The sequence below is a fragment of the Scardinius erythrophthalmus genome (assembly GCF_964197995.2).
Source record: "Scardinius erythrophthalmus genome assembly, chromosome: 5".
Lineage (NCBI taxonomy): Eukaryota > Metazoa > Chordata > Actinopteri > Cypriniformes > Leuciscidae > Scardinius > Scardinius erythrophthalmus.
In genome coordinates this window covers 21,266,617-21,288,024 of record NC_138225.1, presented here as the reverse complement: position 1 = coordinate 21,288,024, position 21,408 = coordinate 21,266,617, and the positions used below count along the sequence as shown (strand labels likewise).

At 38.1% G+C, this 21,408-nt stretch overlaps 1 protein-coding gene across 7 annotated transcripts in view; it reads left to right on the top strand.

Annotated features, from left to right (window-relative positions):
• Positions 1-20,367, top strand: part of sh3glb2b (SH3-domain GRB2-like endophilin B2b) — a 29,732-nt gene extending 9,365 nt beyond the window's left edge. Inside the window, exons 6-12 of one of the 7 annotated variants that reach the window (XM_081365064.1) lie at positions 7,928-7,990; positions 12,080-12,103; positions 12,923-13,012; positions 14,071-14,171; positions 14,405-14,419; positions 14,668-14,914; positions 19,416-20,367. In XM_081365064.1, coding sequence (XP_081221190.1) covers positions 7,928-7,990; positions 12,080-12,103; positions 12,923-13,012; positions 14,071-14,171; positions 14,405-14,419; positions 14,668-14,914; positions 19,416-19,523 — 648 coding nt within the window. In that variant the 3' untranslated portion in view covers positions 19,524-20,367. The remainder of the gene's footprint in view (positions 1-7,927; positions 7,991-12,079; positions 12,104-12,922; positions 13,013-14,070; positions 14,172-14,404; positions 14,420-14,667; positions 14,915-19,415) is intronic. The other 6 variants (XM_081365066.1, XM_081365065.1, XM_081365067.1 and 3 more) reach the window with 6 other exon arrangements.
• The last annotated feature ends 1,041 nt before the right edge of the window (positions 20,368-21,408 follow it).

Here is a 21,408-nt window from a genome sequence, read left to right as displayed (position 1 = left end):
AACAGACAGTTAAAATATCCAAAATCCACTAGAACAATGTTATATATTTTGTTGATTTGTGTACTTACATTATCCCAAATGTTTCTAAGAATGTTTAAATCCAGAGAAATATGTCCGTGCGTTGCCTATCAATGACATCACACTCACGTTAACCTCGATTTACGGTTTTATTTTGTAGAAACCATGGAAACACCAAAATCGCTTTAATATATTGGGCCCTATTTTAACGATCTGAAACGCAAGTATCAAACGCGAAACGCAAGTTACTTTGTGGGCGGATCTCGGGCACTGTTGCTATTATACTGGCGGGATAAATGACTCTTGTGCCCGACGCAAATCTAAATGGGTTGGTCTGAAGTAGCTACATTATTCATAGGTGTGGTTTGGGTATAACGTGAAATAAACCTATCAGAGCATCATCTCACATTTCCTTTAAAAGCAGGCGCTCTTGTTCCATGGCGGATTGCTATTATAACGGCGGATTTGCCAGGCGCACGACAGGAGCGGTTCACAGCCGAGGAGACCGACGTTCTCGTCAGGGCCGTAAAAGACAGAGAAGTGACATTGTATGGGGATGGGAGAAACCCACCCAAATAAGCTTCGGTTAAACAGGCGTATAATAATTTGGGTAAATGTGTAAGCTAGATTTATGCCTATTTTTTCACATCTTCATGGACACCACAATGATTTCCCTCATGTGGAATATTTTCCTTGTAATTATGTATGGTTTGCAAAAATGGCAACTGCTGCATTTATGTGTAGATGAGAAAAGCACAGCGTTGTGCAAACGCTACATTATGGCCAAGCATGCGCCCTTAAAATAGCATCTGAATAACGCGAAACTTAGCCTGACGTCATCATACTCAGATTCTAGTCAGAATGTGAGACTGATACTGCTCCATTGGGCTGTGATTATGGGGCGTGTTTCAACTGAACCAGGAAAAAAAATGCCTCTGCACTCAATTGGATAGACCTACAACCAATCAGAGCAACGGAGTAAGTGACGTATGTTTTTCATTCATGTTTCCGATTGACAGATGCCTTGATCGCGGTTCTCTGTTCCTCTTTTAAAATGAATGTGCTGACGATATCTTCTATAACAGACGCGATGGTGGAATCTGCACACAATGTTTTATAAACAAAGTTTGGGAGGAGCACGTTCAAATAATCAATCCAAACAACATGTCATCAAACAATTACTGTCTACCCTATCAGCATGAGAGGAAGCATATATTTATTCACTGTCAACTCACCTAACATTCCTTGACAGTTTTCAGCATCCCTCCAGTCACTCTCGGCTTGTTCTTCCAGAGCCTGGAATACGGGGGGAGTACTTTGGGTTCGGGCTGAATACTGAGCCCGGAGCCTCTCCTCGGACAGCACGCCAAATATGCATTTATTCTAAATGACTTATTTGTAAATGTGAACTCGTGAAATCTCAATTCTCCAGCAGCAGCCGTCTTTGTTGTAAATTAATTCAATCCAAGCGCTCTTTGGTGACGTGGATGATTATGTTACAGGTGATCATCTGTCCATCATCGTATAAAGCCCGCCCTGACAATTTGATTGGTCCGAACAGCTTTTGTTTGGGCATAATAGCTGCTCAACGGATCAAGTCCAGACCGAACTTCCCGACCTAAATTTTTTGTGGGCGGGGCTAAGTTCGGCTGGCATCCAGGCTACGCGCCACTGACTTTAGACTAGGTTTTTCCTGGTCTGTGGCGGAATTGTTTTCTGGAACTGCAAAATAGTACCAGGGCACGTTTACGCCGGAACACGCCTCCTCTTTTTGCTGAACCGCCCCCGGGAGCACAAGTTCATTCCCTATACCAACGTGCGTCTGTCGAGGGAAAAGTCCGCTGTGCAAAATAGGAATGATACATGCGTCGGTGTACAAAGTCAGTTGCACTGGGTGCAAGATAGGGCCCATTATGTATTATTAGACAGGTGAGCAGCTATTTGGATACATTCATCGACAGAAAACGAATCATTGTTATATAGCTCAACACAGTTAGTCTTTTTGTTTAAATCTCATTTTCTTTTTTTTATCGCGAGTACCATATTTACCATGCCTAATATCGATCTAGCTCACAAACAAATTAGCATTATAACAACTCTTTCAACACACTCAAATGTATATAATATGATAAAACAGTGCTGCATTTCCCCACATATGCATGACCGGAAGAAGTGAAATTGGTCTGCGGCATAAAAGCTCCACTGCTCTCGAGCTGTGTGTCGTGCTTGTCTCCCATTAGCAATCGCTCCAGCTGCTTCGTTCCCCTCAACGGCTTTCGTAATGTTAATAAATCTTTAATACATTACTGGTCATCCATGAATATGATTTCTTCCCGAGTCCCATTGTATTCTCCACCGGCTTTAGAGGTGAAGACAACAACTCCCATGAGTCCACGAAATCAAGGCGCCATTATTGTTTTGAATAAACAACCTCTAGTGGCGAAAAATTACATAGTGTGCCTTTAACCACCAAATGGACTGATTCCTATTAATCTGTTAACATACTGGAAGCATTTTTGAATGAATTTTTGAATCTTATGTGTAAATAAGATTTACGTGTTTAAATTCACCTTGACTAAATAATTAGACGAAAAAAAAAAAACTGCTAAACGTGATGCATGATGTGATAAAATATGAGGTTTGGGTAACATATTGGTTACAGCAAATTTTAAAGCCAAACAATTATCAATAGAACTTTACAATAATGTCTCATTTGTTAACATTAGTTAATGCATTATACAACATGAACTAACAATGAGCCATTATTTTTTTACAGCATGTATTAATTTTTGTTAAGGTTAGTAAAATGCAATTGTTCATGTTAGTTCACAGTACACGAACTACTGTCAGATACAGGTAGATTTAGATTTCTAAATGTACAATATTAGTAAATGAAAAAAAAAATATGATTAATAATACATTTAAATAAATTAATCATTAGTTAACAATTGTTAGTTAATGCAGTTAACTAATGTTAATAAATTAACCCTTATTATACTGTTACTATTTTATTAATTAGCCCCTGGTCACCACATCTTTTTTTTAAAAGTGGCCCCTGAGCTCTGTAATTAGTCACCCTGTGGTAAAAGTGGTGCTTCTGGTTTATTCTGTTTACCTCATTACAAAAGGGTAATTTACAGGGTCAAATTACAGGGTCAAGATATTCCTTGAGTCTTGCATTATATGGAAACATCATTATCAAATGATCCTTTCATATGTTCTCCTACTCTGAGGGATGAGTCACCTGCTTTGAGTCATATTTTCATTGTTTGCTTTCCTATATAGAGACTGTTTGCTAATATACACATTTAGGATGTGATTTTAGTGATTTCCCTCTTGATACATATCCTGTTAAAATTTTAATGGGGTTATCTAAGGTCAGGACCGGACCGGACTAGACTATGATTACCTCAATAAATCTATATAAAATCTCTATCTCTATAAAGGAACCTGGTTGTTTGTTCCTTTTGTGTGTATATGGGAATACAATTATGATTCAGTCATAGGGAGGTTTCTTTACTTTCCAATGGCCACATATATTTGATTGTGTGCTCTGTGTCGGATCTTTTCCTTTCCATGTATTCACTAACACGTCTCTCTGTTGTCATTTGCACAGTGTGAGGGAGATGTGAGTATCCGAGTTTGTGTGTGTTTTCTCAACTGCCTTTCATACTTAGCTGGCTCATGCAAGCAGTTACTTAGTCACTATCTATATCTATATCTATATATATCTATATCTATATCTATATATATATCTATATATATCTATATCTATATATATATCTATATCTATATCTATCTATATCTATATCTATATATATATCTATATATATCTATATCTATATCTATCTATCTATATATATATATATATATATATATAAATATATATATATATATATATAAATATATATATATATATATATATATATATATATATATATATATATATATACACACACACACACAGTAGTCAACATTTGAAGTGGATCAAAAAAGTTAATCAAAGTTGTCAAATATATATATACAGGGCTTGACATTAACACCCACTATCCTACCAAAAGTGGGTGGATTATTGCAGTGGCGTATAACATTCATTCTCACTAGCCACTTTGACGGTTAGAATTTTATTTTCAATTAAATAAATATATGCGCTGCAGGTTTCAGAGCATGACGCTTTAACCCTTACACTGTGTTGAAATCCCTGTAACACCTTTGGTGTTCCTGGTAAAAATGACCTGCTTTAAAAAATGTTTTTGTAAATCGATCGTTACGATATATTATCACCATATATTGGATTCAATCTTTTTGTCAACTTGTTTTCATTTAATTAGGACAGGTTTTGTATTCCTTTTTGGAACTAGTTGACCGTAGGCCTCATTGATCTGAGCTTGAGCACCTCAGTTTTTGAGTGAATTTCTTTCATTTTTTTCTCCTAATACTATATTATCATCAAATATTGGATCAATCTTTTTGTCAACTTGTTTTCTTGAAATTAGGGCAGGATTGATCTATGGATAATGTTCATCTCTGTGAAAAGCCTGTAATACTCAAAATAATGTGTGTGCATGTATGCGTGCACATGAACATGGTGAACACTGTCCTGAACACTAAATGTTTCTCTTATTTTCTATCTCCCCCATTTATTTTCAATGGATGGTCATTTTTGACCAATATAAGGTCAGATCAATGAGGCCCACCAGCAGGCAAAAATAAATACAAATCTGTCATAATTGAAAGAAAACAAGTTAACAAAAAGATTGAATATAATTTTTCGCATATAATATATATTGAATATAAATTGAATAAAACCCTGTTACATTTGTGGCGTTCCCAGTCAAAATGACCTGCCTACAGAAAATAGCTTATAATTCTCCCTTTATGCTATATTAATAGTACAAAAATTATCAAAATATTTTTGGTAAGTAGTTATACCCTGTGTGAGCATAGTCACATTTTCAAAATGAACCGAACACAACATAAATACATGCGTACAGGTTACTTGCTTCTTCCAGCGGCTCTATTCACAGTAAATGCTGCTCCATTCAAACTCAGTCACTGCATGTGCCATTTGTTTGGGTTTCCAATAACGTGCATTTGGGAACACGCATAAAGTCTGACGCGCTTTGTGTTTCATGCAAAGGGTTGCTCTGTTATTATTTACATGAATGGAGCTCTGCAGCTCGGTTAACAAACTCCATCTCTGCAAATGCTGTGAGTTTAGGTTCCTTATAATGTTTGTCTTGGAATGCAACGTGCATCATTTCACCAGATTCATAGTGGTTGTTGCATTTCTATTGTAAAGAAGGCGGCAAAATATTAAAGATTAAGTAGACAATTGATTAAAACAAGGATTTTATCATGTTGTAAAGTGTAACAACAACAATCACCAGGCCATTGGCGCCCTCTGCAGGCATTTATTGTAAAAAGTAATGTGCATAACTTGATTATATTTATATTATGCACATTAATTATTTTAACAGAGTTGTTAAATAAAACCAAATGATTACTTGCTTTTGATGCTTTATGTGAACCAATTATTCACGCATTATTATATGCAATTATTATGCATTTTAAGTCATTTGAAAGGCTAATATTCACATAGGTCTATTTTTATTACCTAAATAAATAGATGATCCGATGTTTATCGCCACACCTGTCATAAAATGTCATTTCTCAACGAGAAAATTGTGGCCAGTGAAAATGCTTGTGGCGGGTAACTTTGGAAAACCACTAGCTACAGTGGCTGGTGAGCAACAAACTTTAATGTCAAGCCCTGTATACACACACACACACACACACACACACACACACACACACACACACACACACACACACACACACACACACACAGAATTGTGGTCAGAATTATTGATGCCCCTGCTAAATATGATTAAAAAAAATAGCTGTATAAATAAATCTGCATTGTTTATACTTTGATCTTTCATAAAAAAAAAAAATCACAAAATTTTAACCTTTCATTGAGGTAAGAGAATTAAAAGTGGGGGTAAACTCACATTATGAAATAAATGTTTTTCTTTAAAACACGTTAGCCACAATTATAGGCACCCCTAGAATTATGAGTAAAATATCTCTGAAGTATATTCCAATTAATATGATTTTTTTTAGCACACCAGGGTGACTAGAAAAATGAAATTGTCTAGCTATGACTTCTTGTTTCACAGGAGTATAAATATGAGGAAACACCAAGGCCAGATTACCTAAATCCATCACAATGAGTAAAACCAAAGAATATAGTTCCGATGTGCAGAAAAAGATTGTTGAGCTTCACAAAATAGAAAGTGGCTGTAAGAAAATAGCTAAAATTGAAAATTCCCATTTCCACCGTCAGGGCAATAATTAAGGAGTTCCAGTCAACTAAAGATGTTCGAATCTGCCTGGAAGAGGACGTGTATCTATTGTCTTATACCATGGTTTGTCTGAATACTCTATTCTGATTGGCTGGAAGGTGTGCAATAAAACCTTTTAATGCACAGGTAGTTCCAAGTCAGTTTAATCACCGTTCTATTTGCTGTTTTCATTGAAGCGCACATACACATACGTCACTCACACACAGTGTGCTGCACCTGAGCACATACACACAAACATTCAGGAGCACAGAAACTTCTCAATAGAGAGAAGCTGAACAGACGCAGGTACGAATCTCTCTCTCTCTCTCGCTCTCTCTCTCGATAATTAATTCAAATAAATGCTATAATTCATTCATTCAAATAAATGTAATCTTACGCACTACTTTATCTGTGTGCCTGATTCAAAGCGGACAGAATGCTAGATCTAACAAGCCTTCTGCTCAAATATTGCGCTGCAAACATCAATAACAGCTTTAAGTTGTCAATGCTGGCAAATGTGCATGGTATAAGCAGTCGCGTCGGGCGGTTCTCCTCTTAGTGTTGGACGGTTCTTTGCCTCCACGTCGTGCTTTAAAATCGTTTAATGCATTGCACAGCTAGCTGTGGATTATCCCTTGCTTAATGCATGGCGAGGAGGAAAGTTTGAGTTGCCAAAGACTCTCCCAGGTTCACAGATGGAGAATTGCAGAGAATTGGGTCTTGGGGTCAGAAAGCCTAAAAAAAAAATCAAACAACCCCTACATCACCACATGTTGTTTGGGATGTTTTCAAGAAAAGTCCTCCTCGCTCATCCAAAAACAAACTCCAGCATATTCAATTCATTTCAAAAGAGACCTTGTTCTATAGTCAGATGAAACAATTTTGTTTTGCTTTTTGGTAGCAAACCCACCAGAAAGGTTTGTTGCAAACAGGGATAAAAAATACCCCATACCCACAGTTAATTATACTGCTGGATCTTTAATGTTGTGGGCCTATTATTTTCTATCACGGCATTATGGATTCTAGTAAATGCCAACAGATAAAAAATCAAAACCTGACGGCCTCTGCTAGAAATCTTATAATGGGCAGTGGTTGGATCGATCCAAAACCAACATAAAAGTCAACACAAAAATGTGTCAGTGAGCACGAAATGAAGCTTCTGCCATGGCCGTCCCAGTCCTGTGACCTGAACCCTATAGAAAATGAGTGGGCTGAACTGAACAGAAGAAGCGCCGACATGGATCTGGGAATCTGAAGGATCTGAGGAATGTTCTCTGATCTCTTGTCAGGTGTTCTCCAAACTCATCAGGCATTATTGGAGAAAACTCTGAGCTGTTATCTTGGCATTAGCCAACTTAGCAAAAAAAGTCTTCAGCTGCCCTCCTAATTTCCGTATTTTTGTGTGTGGCAGAGGTTATAGGCTGGTTTGTCATGTGTGTGTGTGTGTTTTTTTTTTTTTCATTTTTTTTGTTTTTTCATTTGAAAATAGTGTTGTTTGCTGGGTTAGTTCATGTGGACGCATGATTCTCTGTAAAACTCTGTTTTCCCCCCTCCACCTGTAGGCTGCGCCTGACTTTCAGGAGACTAGGCCACGCAATTATGTTCTGTCCGCCAGTGCATCTGCGGTAAGAAGGCTGTAGACCCTTAGCATTAGAAGTCTTCCCCCACACTCTCTCTGTTTGTTTCTCTCTCTTTCTACAATACCCTTAATTGTATATATTTCCCCACTGATATTTGCACCAAACCTTTTAAATTTAGATTAGCAGGATATCCTCCAACAGTCCGTTCTTTAATGTGGGTGGTATAACACTGTACTGTTGTTTTGGATTAAAAGCATTAGCTAAAGCAATAAATTAATGAATAAATAAGTCTCCTTGAGCTTTCCATCGTCCCATCATCTCTTACTTTTTCATTCCACGCAGTGGGATAGTGAAGTTGGTGATTCATATCTGAGTGACAGAGAAAAGGTTGTATGAACTTGAATCAGAAGTGAAGCCTTAAGTTAAACCCCTCTTAGAGTAGTGTACTTCGAGACATGCAATAGTTATTGTGTGTCTCGTCAGCACAGCTCAGTGATGGTAGCATCTCCTTTCAAGACTTGTCAAAGATGTTAACCCATTGTTTAAAAACTAGTCCTGCTTTTTTCTCTGTCAGTGTTGTGCGTTTACCCCAGTAACATTGTCTTATTTACGTCTCCCGTCTTACAGTGTTGTGTTTCTGTGTGCCTTTCCCCGTGTGACTGATTAATGTTTTGGCAACAGGAGATGCAATACATGTGTATTCAGTTGATTAGCCCTAGTAATACATAATAGTAGGTTGTAGTTTGTGTGTCCTTTTATATATATATATATATATATACATTACAGCTCAAAAGTTTAGACACAGCTACTCACTCTTTACAAACATTCTTAAATGTGTGAAATTATTAACCTGTTAACTGTTTAAAAAAAAAGAAAAATTATATTCAAATTATAATTTATGCAGTGAAGACTGTGCAGTGTTTATTAACTGCACAGATACAGAAATTATTCAATTTCTGTATATTTTTCAGTTAGACCTACCTGGGGGTTGTTCCATAAAAGACGCTTAGAAAAGCGGGGATTAAACTCCAAAACCGGACTTGAATGAGCCTAACAAATAAGTTGGGGCTAAAGTGGTTCCATAAAAGGTAATTGAAGCTCACGCAATCTCACTAATTTGATCCAGGTTTATCTAGTCTAGAAAATTGCGTGTGCACGCGTTTCTGAAGCAGCCCTAGAGGTCGATCGTGGATAAAATCGATCCACCATCAAACAGCGTATATTTTGTGCTGTTTTATGCGTTTGTGACATGTTCTTTTTTTCCCTCAGTGCAAAACTTACATTTTACAATTATATTCTCCATCTGAAAATGTTAGAAAGTCATGCAAATTTATCCATTTTGCTGCTAATCTTCATATTGAACGAGCGCTGCTGCGCGCATGCGCGCCAAATAGGAGCGCAATAATTCTGACTAAAATATACATTTTGCTTGGAAAATGAATATGCGATATTTCATAACACTAGAAATATCTTCTAATTATAATAATTTATCTTTAGGATTTTGGATAAGTTGCAGTGAACTTCTAGCGAACAGAAGTACTTCAGTGAAGTAGCCTATAATTCAGGGAAGATTTTTTTTAAGAAACTAAATATATAGAGATACAAAATATAGTTTTGGGTATAGGACCTATGCTACTTAATAAAGATGATGTATACTTATTTAGAATGCTGAGAATTACAGCTTTTAATGCAATACTTTTTTGGAGAAAGCAAGAATCCCCAGTTTTAAATGAGTAGATTTAGTTTCTGAAGTACACTATGGGGAGGATAACATGAAATTAAAAGCAAATGTATACATTTTGAAAAGATATGTGCAACTCTAAAATCAAAGAATATTCCATAAAATTCCATACACATTAGCCTACATTAACTACATTTTTATATAACCCCCTCCCTTTTATTTCTAGTTATTTGTTATTTTATTTATTGACTTATTTAATATTGAATATTTGATATTCAAATAATATTACTATTATTAACTATTAGGAATTATGTGTAATTTTAAGAGTTCGATATAAATATGTTAAATTTTTATTACTATTTATTTATTGTTTTTTGTCTTTTCCCCCTTAAATCATATGTAAAAGTGTCTATGTACTTTTTGGTTATTGTTCTACTCATGTGTGTTTTTAGGCTATGTGTTGGTGGGTATTATCACAAAAGAAAAAAAGTAGAAGGAAAAATAAGGAATATTTATTGGGGGAAAATATGATGTCTTTAAAGGAACTGTCAATTTGTATAATTGTGTTTAATGTGTTTGAATTGAAAGACATAATAAAGTACATTTTATATATATATATATATATATATATATATATATATATATATATATATATATATATATATATATATATATACTAAAATATTTGTTATTTGGACATTAGATGTGCCTTATTTAGAATTTTAAACCTACAAGTGTATTTTTATGATAGCAATAACTGTAAAGGGACTATTGTAATGGGGTAAATCAAATGTAGGCTAATATACTGTCAATTACTAAGCTCAGATTCATCTTAACAGTTAAAATTTATACTCTGCTTTTGTAATTATTTATTTTTAATTTTGTGATTTTAACTTCTGCTTTACAAAGCTTTTTTCAGATTGTGTTCTAATGTTCTTCTAATCATAAACGTACTACAGCTGCCAAACAAAACCAGAGAGAAATGTATTCATAAATCTTTAAAACAATCTAATTAAATCTTGGGCACAAAACATTCAGCCAGTAAAAAAAGAAAACCTGTAGTATATACAGTATATTGTATTTAGGCCTATCTATCTATCTATCTATCTAGGTCTATATTGTCTAATTTATCATTGTAGCCTTATTTAAGTTGATTTTCTGTCTACTGTGTATTTATTTTTGGACTAATAGTGGTTAATAAAGTCCAATAATGGTATGAGAGAGTGTCAGTGGTAATATCATTGTGTTCTTGTCGGTCAGTGTTAGAGGATCTGTGTAACAGCTGAGGCTTAGCCTGACAGTTAGCCTGCCCTGGACCAGGCTAGTTTCCCAGCATAAGTTGCCAGGGTAACTGAGTTTGAACTATTTTAAGTTTGCTTTATGAAACAGAATCCACCGACAATAAGTCTGACTAACCAAAATAAGCCTGGCTTGTATTCTAATCTTGTTTTATGGAACAACCCTCAGATCTTAAAGCACTGTTTGACAAGGTATTGGCCATAAAACACGAAAACAATAACTTTTTTTGTGTGTACATTGTAGCAGGGCAGGTAAAAATCAGAACCGACCCTGGGCCAGTAGAAAAAACCCTTAGTGTTGAGTCCTGAATTATTAAAGGCACAGCTAAATGTGTCATTTATTACAATGGGTTTATGTGAAGATTGTTTTAAGTTCACTTAAAAGTCGTTTTTTTAAAGCTAACTAAATGTAAAAAATTATAGCTTTTAATTAAACTGTTATGTTGAATGGCTATAATTAATGGACAAAATTTAAGGAAAAAATCCATTTAATAGAGAATGAGAAAATATTAAAATGTTTATTTTTAATCGATTGACAGCACTAATGTACATACACATACACACACACAAATATATTTTGGGTTTTATTTCAATAAGTATTTAAGAAGCATATTCAGCTTCAAGCATGTCCAAACTTTTGACTGGTCCTGTAATATAGTTTGCATTTGTTGCTTTGAAATCATACTGATGTCATGTTATTGCAGAAGTCAAAACATGAAAACCCCCTGCGATGAACATTTGCAGTCGAATGTGGGGGGAAAATACCTGGCTTTTATTCTTTCACTTTTATTTAAAAAAATGTCTGATTACCCCCAACACTGCACGTTTTCTTTGTCTCCCTAATCAAACACACCTGATTCAATTCATCAGCTCATTATCACATGGGAGTTGAGCTGATATAATGAGCTGATGAGTTGAATCAGGTGTGTTTGATTAGGGAGACAAAGAAAACGTGCAGTGTTGGGAGTCCTTCAGGAGCAGGGTTGAAGAACACTGTCTCTTTTTGATGTTCTTTAAATTTAACCTATAAATTTTAGTCAGTATTTTTTCCCACAATGGGTCTATAGTTGTTATGTTGTCATCACTGTTCTTCTTTCGTTGTTAAGTTATGTTGTCATCACTGTTCTTCTTTCGTTGTTATGCTGCATGTTCCAGCTCTGGAGTGAGGAAGTTGATAAAGTGAGTATTGGGCATCTGAAGATTGTCTGTTTTTAGACATGTCTTTGTTTGCTTTAGTTCTCAGGGAACAATAAATCACTGCATATTAATTTATGTAATAATTGTTTGTATATGTGTATAATGATAGTCTTCTGCATATATTTCCATCTGTACACAAATCTATACATCTGTCAGTTTTTAAGAAGAAAATTCGATTTTTCTTATAAACAATTTTGCTGAATATATAGATATATAAGATATATAGAAATATAAAGCAGTAGCAATAATAATAATGTGCTCTGTGAAAATGTTAAGAAGAGTTTTTCCTTTTCCCAAAGGGACATTTTTCTTACAGCAGATGCAGAATTCAGTCATGTTATTCCTAATTGCATTACAATCACCAACAATTCATGAATGGTGTAAGTGAGGGAGAGGCAAGCGGTTAGATCACATGACGAGCAGATGTTGAGCCATGCGTGTCATGTGAGAGATGTGGGTTGTTGTGGTTTGCACATTCCGTTTCCCCTCTGCCTCCATATGATTTCCTGTCCTCTCTCTACTGTCTCTTTCAAAAAGTGGCAAAAAGCTCAAAAATAATATTTTTTTTAAAGATTCATAAAAAGATGAAATGATGTCAAATCAAAAGTGATATTGTTGCCGAGTACTTTTTTCTATAAAACAAGAAAGAAAAACTGAACTAGAGGTTAGTTGTCTGGACAGGAAGAAACAATTAAACTAATCCAAGTAGGCTAGTTGATGTAAGTGGATAATGTGTCCTGTGATTTTTTTTTTTTTTTTTTTTTTCTTATGTTTGTTTGTGTGTGTTTGTGGCTCCACCAGGCAGAGCATGAGCTGCGTGTGGCTCAGACCGAGTTTGACAGGCAGGCAGAGGTGACACGCCTCCTGCTGGAGGGCATCAGTAGCACACATGTGAGTATCTGCACTTCTCACACTCACACTACTGTTCATTTTAAACATTGCACAAACAGAATAAATTGCAATGCCAGTGTTAGTTAGTTAGGCAATTGAGAGAGCAGAACAATTCACCATACAGTCACACTTCATCCATACAATACAAAACAAAACATTTCCAAATGGCACACATCAGTTATTTCACAATTCTAATATTAGACTATATTTACAGTACACCTAAGATATGTAAGGGATAATATACATCTAGCCGGTTGTTCTCACAAAATAAACCCACAACAGGGTGATGAGAACCCTGACATTTAAGAGATAAGGTGTAAAGTCATGCCACTTATTACACAGCATTTCGCCACATAAATACTAATGGAGATAAGCGATATTAATTTCAGATTAAACCATTTTAAAATCATACTTGTTTGTATCTTATAATCCAACAATGTACAAAACAGTAGTCACAAAATGGCAGCAGCTGTGTTTGTATGAAACAAGAGAGAGCAAGTCCATGATACTGGATGGCATAATTAAATAACTCTACACAAAATATTGATTTGACTGAGTTTTAATATTTTAATAACTCGCCAAATGCAAAACGTCCACGAAGAAAAAAACGTTCCTAGCAAGCGTATAGCGCTGCTGACTTCAGTAACCCGGATGAGCCTGCGTTATCTGTTTTCAGAGGTTGTTATCTGGGAATAACTTACCGCTGGATGGCGCGATTGACCAATCAGAATCAAGTATTCCACAGAGCTGCATAATAATACACAATACCTAACTCATTGCACATCTACCCTCACCCACACACCAATAATTACCTGTTGTTCAATAATTAAAGTGATGTTGCAATTAGAGAGAATATATACCTCTTCAACCTTTTCTTTACAGACCTCTCAAAAAATCTCCTGAAGAGAATATCTAACCACATTTTTAAGTTTTAATGGACAAGTTGCCAAAACTTAACAGTAGTTTACAATAACATTTAAAAGTTTGGGGTCTTTAATTAATACTTTTAATCAGCAAGGATGCATTAAATTAAAAGTGACATTTTTTTTCTATTGCAGGTGAACCACTTGCGTTGTCTGCATGAATTTGTGGAGGCACAGGCTGCTTATTACATACAGTGTCACAAGCACATGCAGGACCTTCAGAAAGAGCTGAGCAGGTGAGAACTTCAGTTAATCACTGCAAACTGCAAACAACAAACAAACAGTTTGGTAGTTTACTTTAGTTCACATTAGTTTATTCTTGATATGGATAGATGTGACAAAACCAAGTATTAGTAACACGGGGTTTATCCCACACATTCCCTTTTTAGCAACTGGTTTCTAGTAAAGAAAATCACAAGACTTCTTGAAATCAACTTTTTTTTCTGCTTTTTCTTTTCTCTGTTCTCAGTGCAAACGGAGATACGTGAGTAATTTTTTTTTTTCATCACGCTGAAAAAGGAAGAGAGTTTACAGACTAAATTTAAAGGGAAAGTTCGTTCAAAAATTAAAATTCTGTCATCATTTACCCTCATGTCATTCCAAACCCATAAGACTGTTGTTAATCTTTTTTAAAATCTGTATTTACCATATGTGATGCACTCTATGTATGTGTGTTTATATGTGAATAAGAGCCTAAATGAAATCTGTCTGATTTTTATTCTGTGCTTCCAGGTTTCCTAATGCCTTTGCTGTGAATGCCTCCACATCAGGGGTGTCGACAGGCCCTTCTCCCATTTCCACTGCAACTCTACCTGGGGCTTCTTCACCTAGTCGTCCCCCAAACCCCTCCAATGCCCTTGAGTCCAGCACCCTGAAGATTGAGGAGGTGAAGCCTCCCGCCACTGGCACTCGCAAGGCCAAAGTGCTGTATGACTATGATGCTGCAGATACAAGTGAACTTTCCCTTCTCTCTGATGAGGTAGGGCATGATTGAAATCGTTTTTTCCTCCTTAACAGTCATTAACATTCATTATATGTGACCCTGGATCACAAAACCAGTCACAAGTAGCACGGGTATATTTGTGGCAATAGCCAACAAGACATTGTAGGGGTCATTGTAAGATTTTTCTTTTATGCCAAAAATCATTAGGATATTAAGTAAAGATCATGTTCCATGAAGATATTTGGTAAATTGACCCTGATAAGACGGTCATTCAGGATGCTAATCCTGAAACAAATCTTCTCGCAAGTTTGCCCAGGGGATTGGTTTTTATCAGTGCATCTGAAAGATGCATACTTTCATATTCAGATAGGCAGATAGTATATGAAATACTATCCCCCCCCCCATCACAGATCATTCTTAAGATTCACATTCGTAGGGGTGTCAGACGAATCATGGAGGACAGATGCTGGGTCCTGCTAGTGGGTCACAGTCCGGAACGAAGATCCCTTAACCTGTGACGTTGTCAATCTTGTCCTTCCTTCAAGAGCTGCTGGATGCGGGACGCACCCCATCCATGCTCGCACGCCCCATAGCCGGACAGTCAGTGGGTAGGAATGACTTGATAGTGAGGTTCCTACAGGGGGCCAGAAGGCTGCCCTACTGCTTGCTTTAGCATCGGTCAAGCGAGTAGGTGACCTGCCATGAGTTTGGTTGTCCTGCAAGGTTATCCTCAAGCCAAGGCATGGTAATAATAATAATAATAATAATAATAATAATAATTTGTTACATTTATATAGCGCTTTTCTAGGTACTCAAAGCGCTTTACATGGAAGGGGGAATCTCCTCAACCACCACCAATGTGCAGCATCCACCTGGACGATGTACCTAAGGTGCTCTCCACTCCGTTCAGAGCACAGGTCATTACTCTCTCTGCTATCCCCATTTCCGAGGATGAGCAGTCTTGATAATTACTCTGCCTGGTCTGGCCATTTCCAGTAATCAGAGCAGCTTTTTGTGTGCTTCGGAGACCACACTAAGGAACTGCCAGTTACGAAGCAAAGACTATCCCGCTGGATAGTGGATGCGATAGCGCTGGCTTACGCCTCCTTGTGTTTACAGTGCCCTATTGGAGTGAGAGCCCACTGCATCATGGGAATGGCTTCCTCCTGGGCTTGGTCTAGCTGAGTGTCCATCGGTGACATCTGCATGACGGCCGGCTGGTCTTGGGCGTTCCTGCCCTTCAGGCACGGATACTATCCGCTTAAACCAGTCTAGGACCTCCGTGGGGTCTAGTCTGCTTAGGGCTTTATGCCCCATGGTGGGCATGCCCCAAGGGCTTCTGCCTCGTGGTCTGAGCCTAACTATCTTGGACGAATTCTTGCCTCAGCCTGGGTATTTTCCACTCTAGTGTTGGCCCATGAATAGCCATTTAAGGGCCCTTGACCTTGAAGGACTGGGCTCGCTGGATGGGCTTCCAATCTGCATTTGTAGCACTGCGCAATTGGATTGTGTTCCCCTTAGCATCATCAACTGACGCAGTGCGAGTGAACTGTATCGAAAGGGAATGTCTCGGTTACTCACGTAACCTCGGTTCCCTGAGATAACGGGAACGAGCATTGCGTAGCTGGCCGTGCTCCTTGCACTTGCACCTGAGTCGATGCTTGGTGCATTCAGCGAATGACTTATATAGGCAGGTGGCACCGCCCGTTTTGGTTGGCTGAAATGCAATTTGTCTGTGTGAGTGCGCATAGCGTCAGCAACTGACACGATGCTTGTTCCCGTTATCTCAGGGAACTTGGGTTACGTGAGTAACTGAGTAACTCTTTACAGTGATATTTACATTTATTCATTTTGCAGACACTTTTATCCAAAGCAACTTACAAATGAGGAATACAGTGAGCGATTCATCGTGAAGAGACATTGTTCAAGTTTTAGACATTGCTTAGAGTACATTTACATTTAGTCATTTAGCAGACGCTTTTGTCCAAAGCGACTTACAAATTAGGACTAAACTAAGCGAGTCATCGTGAAGAGGCAAAAAACAATGCAAGAAGTGCTCAAAATACGAAGTTCAGGCATTAGCATAGCATAAGCCCGATAAGTGAGGATTTAAAGGAAAAGGAAAGATTTAAAAAAAATTTAATGAGGTTAAGTGCTCACGGAAGAGATGGGTTTTCAGCTGTCTTTTGAATGTTGTCAGGGATTCTGCATTCCGGATGAGGGTGGGGAGAGCGTTCCACCAGCATGGAACTGTGAATGAGAATGTTCTGGAAAGTGATTTTGTGGCTTTCTTTGAAATGTGATCTGTGAAGGTCAGCTGGTCATCAAATGTTACTCCAAGATTTCTGACCGTCCTTGATGGGGTGATTGAAGATGAATCTAGTTGGATGGTGAAGTCGTGCTGTAGAGATGGATTGGCAGGGAGGACTAGAAGCTCAGTCTTTGCCAGGTTGAGCTGCAGGTGATGTTCCTTCATCCATGTCGAGATGTCCACCAGACAGCTTGAGATCCGTGCAGCTACTGTGGGATCATCTAGCTGAAATGAGAGGAAGAGCTGTGTGTCATCAGCATAGCAGTGATAGGAGAAACCATGTGCCTGTATGATGTGTCCCAGTGATGTGGTGTAGATGGAAAAGAGCAAGGGTCCAAGAACTGAACCCTGAGGAACCCCTGTGGTCAGTTGATATGTTTGGATACCTCGCCTCTCCATGCGACCCTGAAGGACCTACCTGTGAGATAGGACTCGAACCAGTGGAGGGACGTTCCTGTGATGCCCAGTGATGAGAGGGTGGACATAAGGATCTGATGATTCACAGTGTCGAAGGCAGCAGACAGATCCAGGAGAATGAGAACTGAGGATTTGGATGCAGCTTTTGCAATCTGTAGGGCTTCTGTGACTGACAGTAATGCAGTCTCAGTTGAATGCCCTTTCTTGAAGCTGGATTGGTTGACATCCAGCTGGTTGTTCAGAGACAAGAAGGATGTTACTTGGTTGAAAACAGCTCTTTCAAGTGTTTTCGCAATGAATGGTTGGAGAGAGATAGGTCTGTAATTCTCTGCAAGTGATGTTTAATGTTGTTTTTTTTAAGCAGTGGAGTTACCCGAGCCTGCTTGAATGCAGTAGGGAAAGTGCCAGTATGGAGGGATGAGTTGATGATGTGTGTAAGTGCTGGTAGAAGTGTGGGAGAGATGGCTTGTAGAAGGTGTTAGGGGATAGGGTCTAGAGGGCAGGTGGTAGGATGACTGGAGAGGAGAAGTTTAGATACTTCTTCCTCGGTTAGCGGAGAGAAGGAGGAGAGAGGGTTATTGGCTGTGGAAGGGGTCGGTCTGGGTTCCTGTGTGTGTGGAGCTGAGAACTGACTGCTCATAGTTGTTTTGTTGGTGAAGAAGTTAGCAAAATCGTCAGCAGTTAAAGAGGAGGCGGGTGGTGGTGGAGGTGGACAGAGGAGAGAGTTGACTGTCTTGAAGAGTGATCGTGGAGTGAGAATAGTAATCGAAGAGGGAGGGATTAAAGGAAAGTGAAAGCATCCTTTTTTTTTTTTTTGATTTTTTTTTTATGATGAGGTTAAGTGCTCACAAAAGAGATGAGTTTTCAGCTGTCTTTTGAATTTTGTCAAGGATTCTGCATTCCAGATGAAGGTGGGGAGATCATTCCACCAGCAAGAAACAGTGAACAAAAATGTTCTGGAGAGTGATTTTGTGCCTCTCTGCGATGGTACCACGAGCTGTTGCTCATTTACCGATTGTTGGCTTCTGGTAAGGATGTAGACTCGTAAGAACGAATGGAAGTAGGAGGGTGCTGAGCCTGTGGTAGATCTGTAAGCTTGCATCAATGTCTTGAACTTGATGCGAGCAGCAAGTGCAAGAGAGATAAAGAGAGGTGTAACGCGGGCACTTTTGGGATTGTTGAAGACAAGACGTGCTGCAGTGTTCTGAATCATTTGTAGAGGTTTTATTGCACATGATGGAGGTCCAGCCAAAAGAGAATTGCAGTAATCAAGCTTAGAAATTACCAGGGCTATATTGATATATTTCTTGTATGGTTTAATTTTACAGTTTTTGGAAGTGAAAAACTATCAGCCATCTCATAATTTACAGTGAAAAAAACAAACATAAATTGACATTCCATGTGCTTTCTAATGGTTCTTTATTATAAAGGTAAAATGCATTTTAGTACTTAAGTAGGTTGGTATTTTTTACGGTGAAGTTCTGGCAGCCTCTTTACCTTTTTTTTTCTTTTTTTTACAGTGTAAAGGTTGTAAGTTTGAACCCTGTCAGGAATTATCAATCTCTGTTGTTCCCTCATGGAAGGCTGCCAGACAGTTACATATGATTCAGCCTCACTGATACATGTATGACTATGAAACTCAATCCTCAAAAGACGTCAAAGGGGTTTTTGCAAATGTTATTTGTTAACACATGTCTGAACCATGGTCTGAACGCTTTGGGAGGACTGTGGCCATTGCAACACAGTCAGCCGTCAGCAAAGTGTCTTCTTGATTTTTCTTTCTCTCTGTTTCTTTCTGTTCTTCTGTAGCTGATTACGGTGTACACAGTGCCCGGAATGGACCCGGACTGGCTTATTGGAGAGCGAGGCAACCAGAAAGGCAAAGTGCCTGTCACATACTTGGAGCTCTTAAGCTAGACGCCTCATCTTCTCCACAAATGCAAAGTCACACTCAATTATGCATGAACAAACACTCAAGCACTCCTGAACACTGAATTTACCTGGTTTCGTACTATTTAGTTTTTTTTTTTTTTATACCTAGATTTACATCTAGGTCTGTCTTGTTCTGATGTTACTGTGCAGAAATATGTATTATTATTTTTTAGGCCCTAGTTCTGTGTGTATGTTGTTTCATTTGAACACAATCTTGAATAAGGCATTTCTTAAAATAACTGATTTTATTTGTGACTGCTAGATTTCTATGAATCTTTCTTCCCCTCAAAGTGAAGAAAACAAACCGAAAAGCTTTGTGTTTGAGCTGGATGGAAGTGTGTGTGTGTGTGATCATGTTCTGAAGACACTTAACATCTAGACTTTGCTTCTTTGCATGTCGTCTCACTCATCAAGCTTATATGGTGGTCTTGGTTTGATTATCAGCGTGTTTGATTCCGAAAGAGGCATTTTTGTGTTTTGTCAATGATTGACAAGATTGTAAAGGTATTAGGTGTGGTTATGATGTACAGTATGTGGTTTACTGTGATCTGTTCATATTCGAAATTTTGAATTTATTTACCCTCATTAGTACTTGTTCACATTCACATTCACATCTGCTCAGTCAGCACCTTCCCACCTTTGTCTTGGTGTTCTGTGCTTGTTCCAAAAAGCAATGCATATTGAATGGATACAATCTGAATATCTAATAAAGAGAGTTTTACTGGGTCTTGATCTAGATGTTGTCGTCTAATGGGGGTGGTCGTGTCCAATACTTAGTGGTCAGATGCTATTAAAAAATGTCTGGTTTTTAATTCTCACTCTGTTAGTGTTTGCCAAAAATACAGATCTTGCAATATGAGCCTTCATCATGCTTGTAAATTTACATCACTACTGCACTGACAAGTTGGTGTGGCAGCTTGGAAACAAAATGCAGTGATTGGGAAAGTTTGTTTTTCCCAAACAAACTTGACTCACCTCAGTCAAGATGAGTCTTGTGTAGAGAAGATTCCAAAATTCCTGGAATTTTCTCTATAAAACTCACAACATGATTTTAGCATACACTACCAGTCAAAAGTTTTGGATCGGTAAGATTTTGAATGTTCTCTTCTGCTCACCTAGGCTGCATTTATTTGATTAAAAATGCAATAAAAACAGTAATATTTTTTAAATATTATGACAATTTAAAATAACTTTTCTGTTTTAATATACACTGCTCAAAAAAATAAAGGGAACACTTGTTAATCAGAGAATAGCATCAAGTCAGTTAAACTCCTGGGATATTGATCTGGTCAGTTAAGTAACAGAGGGGGTTGGTAATCAGTTTCAGCTGCTTTAGTGTTAATGAAATTAACAGCAGGTGCACTAGATGGGCAACAGTAAGACAACCCCCAAAACAGGAATGGTTTTACAGGTGGAGGCCACTGACATTTTTTCCCTACTCATCTTTTCGGACTGCTTTTCACCAGTTTTGCATTTGGCTAGGGTCAGTGTCACTACTGGTAGCATGAGGCGATACCTGGACCCTACAGAGGTTGCGCACATGCGCAGGCAGTCCAGCTCCTTCAGGATGGCTCATCAATACGTGCCATTGCCAGAAGGTTTGCTGTGTCTCCCAGCACAGTCTCAAGAGCATGGAGGAGATTCCAGGAAGACAAACAGCTACTCTAGGAGAGCTGGACAGGGCCGTAGAAGGTCCTTAACCCATCAGCAGGACCGGTATCTGCTCCTTTGTGCGAGGAGGAACATGATGAGCACTGCCGGAGCCCTACAAAATGACCTCCAGCAGGCCACTGGTGTGAATGTCTCTGACCAAACAATCAGAAACAGACTTCATGAGGGTGGCCTGAGGGCCCGATGTCCTCTAGTGGGC